This window comes from Trematomus bernacchii, unplaced genomic scaffold (assembly GCF_902827165.1).
Source record: "Trematomus bernacchii unplaced genomic scaffold, fTreBer1.1, whole genome shotgun sequence".
Classification (NCBI taxonomy): domain Eukaryota; kingdom Metazoa; phylum Chordata; class Actinopteri; order Perciformes; family Nototheniidae; genus Trematomus; species Trematomus bernacchii.
This window is the reverse complement of record NW_022988066.1, coordinates 4521754-4533928: the sequence shown is the minus strand read 5'-3', so window position 1 is coordinate 4533928 and position 12175 is coordinate 4521754. Positions and strand designations below refer to the sequence as shown.

The following is a 12175-nucleotide window of genomic DNA, read 5'->3' as shown; positions in this document are numbered from 1 at the left end:
CTTTTATGTTACGTAAGGCACTCTCAAACCATACCAGATATTATTTCTACAATGGACTAGGTCTTAGGGTTTTTGATGCAACAAAAACTTTTAACCCTTAAACCCTTAAACATAGATGTGTCCTACTTGGCCAGTGTAGAAATACAATGCTGCATTGATTTGGAGACACTGGGACATGCAACAATTAATAGATTCAAGACTTTTTTTCAAATGTTCCCAATAATATTCAAATAAGACAGAAGAAATACTAAACTCCAATTAAAGAGTTGTGTTTTACTGAATGTGTCCAGTTTATTAATATTATTTGGTATATGTTTTGAATCACTTATCACATGACATGGAAGTGGTAGCATACTTTGTAGCCACATTTCCCCTTCATGCAAGTTTGCACAGGTGTATTGAAAATAACATTGGTTTTGTGTGTTTTTAAGAGTAATTTATTGATGGTCCCTAAGTAAAACTCTGTGGTCAAGGGAGAAGACTTGGATATACACTACCCTTCTTCTGACTGCAGACAGACTGAAACTGAGGAAGAAGACGGGAGAGAATGTCTGTTGATTATCCAACTCAAAACCTTCTTTACTGTACCATGGTGGCGGTCTCACGGAACTTCACTCTGAAAAAGCACATTATTTTGTTTATCAGCAAGTTGTACTTTTTGCTTTTCGTATTTGTGGCGGTATACAGAATAGACCCATTTGCAGCTACCTGGCATAAGGCAAACTCACATCCGTTCAATCCGTTTTCAAAATAATTTTCGTATTGAAGAATGACTTGAAGCTACGAGTAGATAGATATATGGATGGATGGACAGAAAACTATATATAGATCGATAGAAAGATAGATAGATAGCTACTACTGCTGGAATAATATTTAATAATAATATTAAACTTTATTTTAAAGTTAATTGTAAAGAAAGATATTTCATGTGCACATGATAAAGCTCATCAATCTTCATTTTAACTTCCTATCAACTTTAAGGAGGTCCTTGAAATAATGCTAGAATTAGCTAAACATATGTTTGAATAAACAGTTATAAAAGTATTATTAAAATACATCAAGTACATCTAAAACAAGGCATGCAGTTAGACGCAGTAGAAACTAGCCTAATTGAGTGTTCAGTCAGTGTTACCAGCTTATACATGTTTAGACTATATAAGAATCAAAAGAATATTCAACAGGGATATCTCCAGTGTATTTTTATTTTCTCGTAGTCGTAGTGATATTGCACACCCTTATTTTGGAGGCCAGGATCCTATGTGTTCCGGTGCTGTTCTTAGCTTGACTATCAGCATGATAGGAGGGGACGATCCTGACCGAGCTCATTTCTGCCCTCGCGTTCCCTGCCGGAGAGAGTGACCGCTGGTTCCGATGAAAGAACTCAAACGTAACTCGGGGTGTATTTCTTAACCCGGACAAACCATCCCCCCACATGCGCTGACACGTCTCCAGATATTACACACATCCCGTCGGAGGGAACGTTTACTGGGCTGGTTTGACACATTGTGAATACATTCAAGAGACGCGCGGAGGGGGAAGATGTTGCTGAAGGAGTACAGGATATGCATGCCCCTCACTGTGGAGGAGGTGAGTTTTTTGTAGTCTTTTTTTAATGTCTATATGTGAACTTGTTTGTGTCATTTTTCACCTCTGACTGCTTTTTTCAGACCACTCAGAGAGCGAAACCGTTGTGTTTGCTGTCCCAGACATGTGGCAGGATGTCTGAGAATTGCATTGAAAAGGCTACAAGATAAACATGAAGTACTTATTTGAGTCTATCAGTTCATCACGTTCTGCCTTTCTCTTTCTCTGACAATACTCCGTCTATCATGTTTGTGTGGTGCCTTTTAAACTAGTCCGCTAACCCCAGATTGACGTCTAGGGCTAATCACTACTTTTAGTTTGATTACGCGGAAAATAACTTAAATCATCCCTTTTTAAAGCTTATTTAAAAAAACCTAATAACAGCCAGGGCTGTACACTTCAAGCTCTCTATTAAATACTTTTATCTAAAACAAATATATTCTAAAATGGACAGATCTAATACAATTGCAGATTATCATTATTATTATAGGCTACCTCGTTGATCAGCACCATATTCCCTTGTAAATTATGCATTTATTTCATGGTACCCTATTGGTTGCACATGATTAGACTAACGCAATGCAGAGCTATGGTTTCAGCATTTAGGGGTGTTTTATACCACTAGCAGTTGCACTTCTGCAGCATTGATTGATGATACAAAGAAAGAGCCATTGTCTGTGTTAAGCATTTGTGTTTATTTGGTCTCAAAACTCTGGTCTAAAATTAGAAAGATGGAAATGGTGGGGGTGACAGTGATTGCTTTCTGTCCTTGCATGTATGCCATACAGCACAACAGCACTTTTCTTTTAAATTAACAACACCCATGTGTTGTTGTGATCCGTTGGGGGTTCTTGTCTGGTTCTATTCTAGCTGAGGGCTAGTAGTCAGGTGGAACAATGGTCTGGTTGCAGAGCACTGTCACCACTGGCATCTAGTCAATCCAGAGGCTATGATGTAAACCCCAATTAGATTTGTTAACCTCTAGAGAAGAATCACATGTATAACAAGCAGCACCTTGACCAAATAATTAGGGCATTTCAAAAATAAGTTATTTTTAGCAAGCAAAGCTAGAGATGAAAAAGATAAAAGACTTTCTTGCTAATCTTTTCAGCTTCCGTCACTTCAATATCTTGCTATTCAGTCCACCAACTCAATGTAATATTTTTTGTAAGACTTTTAAAAAGTATTGTAGAATTAAGGAGATCACTGAAATGCATCTCTCTTTCGTGTTAAAGGCTAACAATATGATTGCACATACAGAGGTAACTCTTGTCAAATTAAAGAAAAAACACAAGTCAATTTTTCCTCTTGCTGCCACTAGTGCTCCAAGCTGTGATACAGGCGTTCCACCACTGACTCATGCAGAAAGCTGTGGTCAAAAAGGAAATGTCACCTTCTAATATAAGGGTGTAATTATAGAAATGCACATGCAGATCTTCTTGCTTGGCACCTTAAATACCTTTGCAATGTGTGTGTGTGACTCATGTATGTGCATCAGGTGTGTGTTTGCATTCACACATACGTTTTTCGTTCAGTAAATCAACCTTGAGCCTTCACCATGTGTGTATTTCAAGCCCAGGGGAGTAGTGAGAGCTTGCTTGTCATGTCCGTTGATCTTGTGAACAGATGGATGTCATGAGAAGCAAGAACAGTGTAATTACAGGCTCAATCTGTGATCACACTTGAACAAATGTGTTATCTCACCACCAAAATTCAAAACACAGCATTGAATACCCTATTGATGTCTGTTAATGCAAGGATTAACTTCAGTTAATTCATGGTTCATCTGTCTGTCTTTATTTTTTTCTTTCCACTTGCTGGATGTATGCAACTTCCTGTCACTTACAGTAGAATCGCTACAGAAAAAAAAATTCTTCCTTCACAATGCAGGCCAAACTTTAATACCTGATATACGTGTCTAGTTTATGGTTTAGAAAACAGTTCAATCTGCTTAAAATTAAATTAACTCACTTAAGTGTACTCATTGTCACCTTTAAAAAGTAAAATTGATGCATAAGATCATATTCTAGCTGTTATCTGTTACCGCATCACATAACGCCCTATTTGGATCAATCCCAGGAAACAGGGCGTCATTGTTTGTTGACAGTCCTCACGTAGAAATAAGCCTCCTTATTGGTCAGGGGAAGACAAATAGAGGAGCTCGTTTCGTTTCTCTTTTTTTCTTATCATGGATGCACACATTGCGCTGAGTGTCATCCCTCGTCTCCTCAAAGTCAAAATGTCCTGTCCATCCTGTGGGAGAGACAAAAGAGAAATAAGAATGACAACTAAGATTAAGCAACTTGGTGACAACTGCTGATAGATTCCGGAGATGGAGACAGAAGTATGGCAGAGAGGATGGATGGAGGACTGATAGTATAGCTGGAAGTTCTTGAATTTGTTTCGTCTTTGAAATTCCCCAGTGTCATGCTCTTATGCAATGTTTTGTGTGCTTAGATTTGGAGTCATGGGGACGTGCGAGGTCACGTCTCTCTGTGTATATTCTCTGGGAAGGGATTACTGTCTGCTGTCGGCTGTGTTGCGTCATCACAGCCCTATATACGACTGGAAATGTTAGACTTGCTCTCCGTTGTTTCTACAAGTTTAAAAAAACTCCATACACACAGAATAAATCATTAAGCAATACCGGAGAGTATGAGCTGTTCTGTGAGCCTCCTTTCTCTGTCCTCTTAATCACCCCTGCCTGTCTGGGTGTGTGCCTGTCATGTTACTGCTGCCTTTGCCCTCCATTAACTCGTTCTTCATTCATACTTCAAACAAAAACTTAAAAGTAATGACTCAACAGAGTAAAAATTCCACCTACCAACATCTATAAAACATGTCATATCTTGTTGTTTATTCCTCACAAACACAACATGGTGAAAATCACAATTTCTGTTTCTACTGGGGGTTATTGTCATCTGGAGTATACCATGAGGTAACCTGGCAAACATTGGAGACATTTGGAAGTCACTGCTCAGGGCCAGAAAATCCTGGAAAGTACCAGGCTAGCTTTCTCCCTCTGTGCTATAATAAGATAACTGGCTGATGGCTGTAGCTTTGTATGTAATAGGGTTATTGATTTTGTCATCTATCCATAGGCTAGAAAGTGAATAGGAATGTTTACATAGTCTGAAACTATTTCTGTAAAGGAAATTCTGGCTTCCCTCAGCCTACATTGCTGATTGTTGTGAAGTTGCCAAAGGGTTGCATGTATAAATGTTTTACCAAGAACAATACTATTCTCCCTGCAATTATGGAAAATGGGCTATATATCTTCTGGGCTAGATAGGATTTGAAATTGAACTTGGAAACACTACTGAACAATGAAAACATTGGGTAATAAGATGGGCCATGATGTCTCACAATAGCCAAATCAAGGAATTCAGGTGCATAAAGTTTGTGACTTTAAAGAGGTTCAATCAGTCTAGTTCAGTTCATTGCTTTAAAGTTCTACCTCAGCCTAGATTAGTTTTAACGCTGACCAGAACCATTTAGCAAAGAAATAATTAGGGATGCTCCGATCGATCGGCCGCCGATCGATATCGGCCGATATTCACTCTCTGCCGATCGATATCGGCCGATATTCACTCTCTGCCGATCGATCGGTGCTCTCTATAAATGCTGATCGGGAGAGACGACCACATGACGTAAAATACATGACACTTTTCTCTGTGCGCGGCAAAATAAGCTCGCCAAAATGGCTTCACCAGTCTGGCTGTATTTTAAGGTGTCCGAAAAAGACAGTAAAATAGCGGTATGCAACGTGTGTGAAGCAGAAATCCTGCAGCTCCACCCGCTGTGACGGACCGGTGAGCGGAGCAAAACACACACTCGGAGTTAGACCCAACACACTTAGCTATTTTATCTACCTCTGGAACAAGCTAAACTAGTTATAAATATGTTTATTCTTCACTGTCGGGTCACTCATTACTGGATCAGTGAGCTGCATGAGACGGATAGGGACCGGCTGTCAGAAGAGGGAGGGAGGCAGAGAGGAAAAGAGAGCGCTTCCGCTCATTTCTCCCGTGTTATTATCCAAAGTTAATGTAAACTTGAATAATGTACTTCATTTGAATGTAATAATTATGTTGGTTGTTGTTTGTGGAAGCGCCAGTAAATGAGCCCCATTAACTGAGTTTTAAACATCACTTTAAATGGAAGATCCCCATAGCCCCCACCCACTCGATCGGATCGGCCGATACTGATTCCGGCGGTCGGCCCCAAAATTGGCGATCGGAGCATCCCTAGAAATAATGTATTCCCTCTTTCAGTCCATTTGGGAAAAAACTGCTCCGTTCTTCTTGTGTAAGCAGCTCATTCAGCAACCACTATCCCTATATTCTCCCTGGGATGGATAGAGAGGTGATGCATTATGGGAGACACAGATAGATGTGTTTCTTCTCCCCGTTCTCCGTGTCCTCTGACCATTATGTCTTTCTCTGCTGCAGTAGCTCTCACTTGCACCTCCCTTTCTTTGGCTGACATGCAGCTTTTCCAGCTCACAAAAATCAGCTGACATCGCCCAAGCTGCGGCTGACCTGAGTCACTAGAGGTTTCTCAATACTCTAATTTCCCCTCCTCGACTCCTATCCTCGACTCCTATCCTCGAGACTTAGTGCTGCCCACAGGAGATGCGAGCGGAGGAGTCGAGGAGGGGAACCGAGGAGAGAGGAGGGGAAGCAGCAGGCGGTTAGAGAAATGAGAACTCCTCTCGTCTGAGCGGTCATTTTAAAGAGACGTCCATTAATGATGACAGGAGGCACAGCAGCACTCTGTCTGATGGACAGATGTGTTCATGATGACTTATATATTTACTTTTAATTCATTGACAGTGCGGTATAATGAGACAATAACAGGCTACAGATGCGGACATATACACACACATATATTTATATAAATATATACAATTTCAGAATCAAACAAGTATGAGAGCACTCTCATAATAACGTAACACAATCAGAGACTGGATATATCCCCCCCCTCTCTCTGGTCGCTGAAATGGGGAATTGAAATTACGGGCCAAAAGTTGTATTTACAAGTATTAAAAGTAAGCACAGGACACCAAACCAACTGAGACCCGTCTGTCCGCCGCATCTACACACTGTACAACACACACACCTACACACTGTACCACACACACACACACACCTACACACTGTACCACACACACCTACAGCTCCTAAAGCATAATCAGGCTACAGCCGTTGTGTATTTTATTATGTGAAGCACTAAATCGTCTTAGAAAAATATCGACTCTTTGTTTGTAGATATCTACTAAACTACAGCATACAAATACAGAGAGTAATGTAGGCCTGATATATATTTTACACACTGCTCTGCTTTCTGCACGGACCTCACAGCTGTTCTCACTGTAAACATCGCGTCGCGATGAAAGCAGTTACTAAAATAATATCCAGGGGATGCATGCAGAGCTGTCATTGGCTGAGATAAGTCCGGCCGTGCGTAACGCCTCCACCGTTCCCGGAAATGCATCCGCGGAGGAGCCGTGGAGGACCCATCAGTTACCCCTTTCACACCAAGGCTTTTCCCGTTCTAGCTCCGTGCTAGAGCTTTTCTGGTTCAGAACCGATTCTTCGGTTCAGCTCCCGCTCTGTTCACACCGCTCAGAGCCCGACTGGTGCTGCCGCTGCTGCGTCATGACGTCACAGTTTACGTCGCTGATTTTCTCCCCAACGGAGCTCACAACAACAACGGGCCGGGGACTGCGTCAGGTCGATGATCGTGTTGCTTTTAATCATACGAAGCCAGATTAAATTAAATAACGACTTCTCCAACCTTATACTTTTCTCCAGAGTGCCGTGGTTCATTGTTTATTAATGTGTTTCAGCGGCATTTACCGACCGCTGCAGAGCTGGCTGCTCTTCCACGGGAGTGTATTCTCCCGTTAGCTCCGGGTTAGCTCACACGGCTCTAAAGTATTCACTGTCTGACTGTCACACAAGCAGCTGATACATATCCTCAGTTCCCCTTAAGTGAATGTGTGTCAGTCTGAATTGACGCTGTTTGGCATCACAACGCTGTTATGAAAGTTTCTCTGGTATAACATGGGTGATGTTAGCATAGCAACCGAAGCTAAACTGACTACTTGCTAAGCCGTTTTCTACAGGCACATTATACCGGCGTATTTTTCATTATGATTCTACTTGTGATAGTCGGACATGACAACCTGTGCAGCCCATGTATTGATTCCATCCGATAGCTGCTATAATAACAAACAAAACGTCTGCCTGCTCTCCACAATGATCAATAACAGCGAACGGATGGTCAAAGTAAGGTACAAATAAACAGAATCACACGAAGCCTGGTTAGTGTTGCCTGGCTTTATAAAGCGTGTTTTTTTTTTACAAGTGTGTGGTTGCGTTCTAGTCACTTTGCTCAGCACTACTGCTTGTTACAACTTTTATTTGCCGTACTCGCCTTAACTGTTAGCTCAGGTTAATCTCGCCCCCCTCCGACGTAAGCGTGACGTATGCGGTTCTTGCTTCTAGACGGACAACTTTTTGGTGCTCGAAACGAACCGGATTCCGGAGCTTAGAGGCTGCTCCGCTGCGGTGTGAACAGGAAAACCCGGTGCTTTTCAAGCTCCAGCTCCGAACCGGCCCTGAAACACCGTTGGTGTGAATGGGGTAAGTGTCTCCTCGGTTAGAGCTCCTCCAGAGAGCCTCCTCGATGCTCAATGCTCGGTCCTCGATGTGCATTTAGAGAAATGAGATGTCCTTCAACATGGCGCGCTGAAATCCATTTCCGGGTCACTACCGGAGGACCAAGGAGTCGAGGAGTCGAGGAGGGGAAATTAGAGTATTGAGAAACCTCTACTGTGTCATCTACTATACAGCATGCCCGCTTTCAAAACCTGTATTCACCTTTAACATGGCCTTGGTTGATAAATCTGAAGTTTTTGTTTCAACTTTGACTTCAGATTAACAGCTTGGTCAGTGCAGTGAAAAGAGCACAGGAGAACGCTTTGAATTGTGCTAACACTCGGAGGTTATCAACTGAATGAGGTTTTCACAGGGAAAAAACTAAACTAAAGCAGGTCTTCTTGCAGAAGGCCACACATTTTTTATTCCATTAACCATATGACTCAGAGCACAATGACATTCAGTGAAAGCCAATAATAAGACTCTCATTGAAAGCTAAGTTAACTGAACATCCATGTGTTTTGAATCTTTGAAGTAGTTAATAGACTGTCCTACTTTTTGCCGTACGGATGTTTGACTGGGCGTTAGCTCTGGCAGTAACTGCTCTGAGAAACGTGTTGGGAAACATTGGCTGTCAAATGTACAAAATAATGTACAATTGTTTACAAACCCTGATTAGTCATCACATAATTACTTGATCCCATGTGGATCAAGTAATTCAGCAGACCTTGAATAGTTGGTTCAATCTAAGAATTAAAGAAAGACATTTGTTTCGGCTTTGCCTGTTTAACCAAGGGAAGTTGCTTGTTCTGTTGGCAGGCTGAAGGGATGGATTGACTTTGGGATGGATGGGTGTATAAATGGCAGGATGTGGGGGCAGGCGGCTCAAATGAATGGCCGGATGAATGGCTGGAAAGACACCTGGGTTGCAGGCTCACACTGGCATTTTTAAAGACCAAGGCATCTCAAGAGAATTCATATCTTACAATGTATTGTGCCCCACGCCAAACACTCTTAGAGTTTGTACACATTACCTAAGCTGGAAGACAGGTGAAAACACATACACCACAGAGAATCATTTGTGCTGGTATTGCATTTTAGTGGACCTATGAAGTATTGTAAGGATTAGAACTGCTGTGTCATATTGTGCTTTCTGCCACGAGGGATTATATGTCATAGATGTAAAAGGAAGTGTTCATGTTGGACAGATATCGTTTCAGCCGTCAAGCATGACTTTAAACCATTTCAAGCAACACTACCCCCCATGGCTTAAATGGATAAAACAGTTTGTTATTTGAGTCACATTTGTTTTTCATCAGTGTTGGCAGAAGTGTCTATACTTCATTCATGTTATAGAACAAATTGTTTGTTAGTCCTTTTTATTAAGGGCTCTTCGACAAAATTGGTTGCCTTTGTCAAATCTCAGAGCATGTTTCCATGACGCCAGCAGTTCAATTCATATCCACAGGCTGGGAAAGCTGAAAAGCAGTGAGAACAAATGTGCTATAGTTCGGTGAGGAGTCTCTCTAGACAAATTAAACAGTTTCTTTCAGGCAAGGTAATTAAAGAGGCCACTCTCCTAGGAGGACTGGGTGTTCCTGCATTTATAATACATGATGTAATGAAATATGATATAAAGTTGTGTAAAGTGAGACTTTACCTACCTAGTAGGGAAATTCTCTTGTACCCGTTTATAGTATTATTCACAAACCCTTCTACCCCATCCATTCAGTACCAAGCTTTCTATCTTTATGTATAGACCCCTCCCATCTACTCCAGGGTTTGTTTACAAAATGGGTTCTGTAAAAGCCGTTTATTGCTTTGGTGTCATGTAAAAGTGCAAGGCCTTTTTTTGCCATCTGGTATACATGACAATGCTGTGATTCAATCAACATCCCATTTACTTCCATTTACTCTTCTAGAGGAAACCATCATGGGTTGTGATGGACCATTATCCACGAATGAGGCCTATTCTCATTTCCTAGATGGATGTGTGTGTGTGTGTCTGCATGTGTGCATGTTTGTGTATGTGCATGTGTGTGTGTGAGTGCATGTGTTTGTGAATGTGCATCCACTGGCTGTTTTATAAAAAGAGTTACATGAGACCGTCACGCCTTTCAGGAGAAGAGATTAATTTATCCATTTTAAATGTGTCTCTCTCTCTCTTGAACGCACTTTGAGTAGAAGTGTCTATTATTTGAAAGTAAAATGCATACATACACCATACAGAAAACATCTTTATTGTCTCTAATAGGGGTTCAACAACCTCCATCTTAACAACAGTATCCACCGCTCCGGCCATGAGATGCTCAGGATGCTGGTGAAGAGTAAATCTGTTACATATTATACTAAAAGAAAGTAAAAGCTTGATTTTTACTTTTGGAAAATAACCATAAAGCTTTAGCTGGCAGTGGCTGACTTTGTAAGTGAGTTTCCTTAATAAAACACCAATCTGCTGTAACTGTCTTATCATAATAATGAATAACTTAATGACTACCCTGGTTTATCCACTATGGAAAATAGCAACATGTATTGCAGTTAATTATTCAAGGATGCAACTGCCTTGTGTCACTAGAACGAAAAGAGTATTTCTTCCACCATCTCTCCGCTGCAACAGCAAATCACAGGAGGAATAAAAGCAGTTTTCTAGCTGCCACAGTCTGAAGGCGGCTGCTAAATACGTATGTGGCTGAAAATAGAGACAAAGCAGCTAATTCTTAAAGCTACTTCTTTTCGTGCTGTTTTCAATATAGACATCTTCACTAAAATGATTTACTGTTGCTACTGTGTGTTTGCATTCTTACACTGTTTCTTAGGAATGGCTGCATAAGATTCATAATGGAATGTTTTGCTTTCACTTGTTGTACAAGAACATCTAAAGGATTTTGTCTTATATCTAGTCTTTAGTTTAATTGAAAATGGACCTTTTGTATAAAATGGATGTCACCCAAATATATACAAATATGGTAAAAGCCTGAGAGGCAGAACATGAGTGTGAGTTAATGGAATTATGTGAGAGATGAAGCTTCACAGCCTCTTTATAGCACTTGACATTCAGACATTCATTTTCCGCACTGAGCCAAGCACCTACTACAAGTGGACGAGCACACTTTTCTTTGTTGTTTATCAGAAGAGATTTTACAGGCTTTGGTTGAGCAGCTCTGACAGGAAACATGAAGTAGTTTATTCTTTGCCTGGAAGTGTGTTTTCACCTCTAGTTGTGACGCGTGGAAAGTCAGTGAATGGCATCAAGATGGTACTTGGGCTCCTACTGCATACAAATATTAGTAGTGAAATGATTCTCATGTTTGACATTTTTCATACACTGTGGAGACCTGGGGGGAACAGTCATGGGTATTATATGTAGTATAATAGCCCTATAACAGCAGACCTGTTTGAGAGTAAACTTTAAAGCATGTTGATAATGGGTGTTTATAAAGGCTCTGCTCAAAGTACTTTTTGTCTGAGTCTGTGTCGGACAAGTTGGTAAGATTTTATTGTGATTTCACTATTGAATTTAAGATTATTTTCAAAAATCAATGAATGCTCATTACTTTCTTGGCTAATGTTAGAAAATAGAGAACATTTCCATTACAGTGTAACATAGGCATTGCCTGCATATGACGCAAATTCTGAAACGGTACACCTTAGCGAAGCTAGAGACAAGCAATGTCTGGTATTATTTTTCTTTGAACCGACTAATGTATTGCTTGAACAATCACTTCTGCCCCGCAGCATTCTAGCTTAATCCAATGTTAGCATGTCAATTATAGGTCAATTCTTGACTTGGATGTTAACATGCTAGTAGTAGCAAAGTTTAACCTATCTAGGCTACAGCTGAGCCTGAAAACATAACGCTTAGATTGATAGGTTGATCTAATTTGAACATGTATAGCTTTGCCCACAAAAGTACTATACAGTTGTGT

General features: G+C 40.8%; 1 protein-coding gene across 2 annotated transcripts in view; it reads left to right on the top strand.

The window, feature by feature from the left end:
* Nucleotides 1–1299: 1299 nt before the first annotated feature.
* Nucleotides 1300–12175, top strand: part of LOC117474625 (cytoplasmic phosphatidylinositol transfer protein 1-like) — a 73625-nt gene continuing 62749 nt past the window's right edge. Inside the window, exon 1 of one of the 2 annotated variants that reach the window (XM_034120528.1) lies at nucleotides 1300–1587. In XM_034120528.1, coding sequence (XP_033976419.1) covers nucleotides 1540–1587 — 48 coding nt within the window. In that variant the 5' untranslated portion in view covers nucleotides 1300–1539. The remainder of the gene's footprint in view (nucleotides 1588–12175) is intronic. The other variant, XM_034120529.1, reaches the window with a different exon arrangement.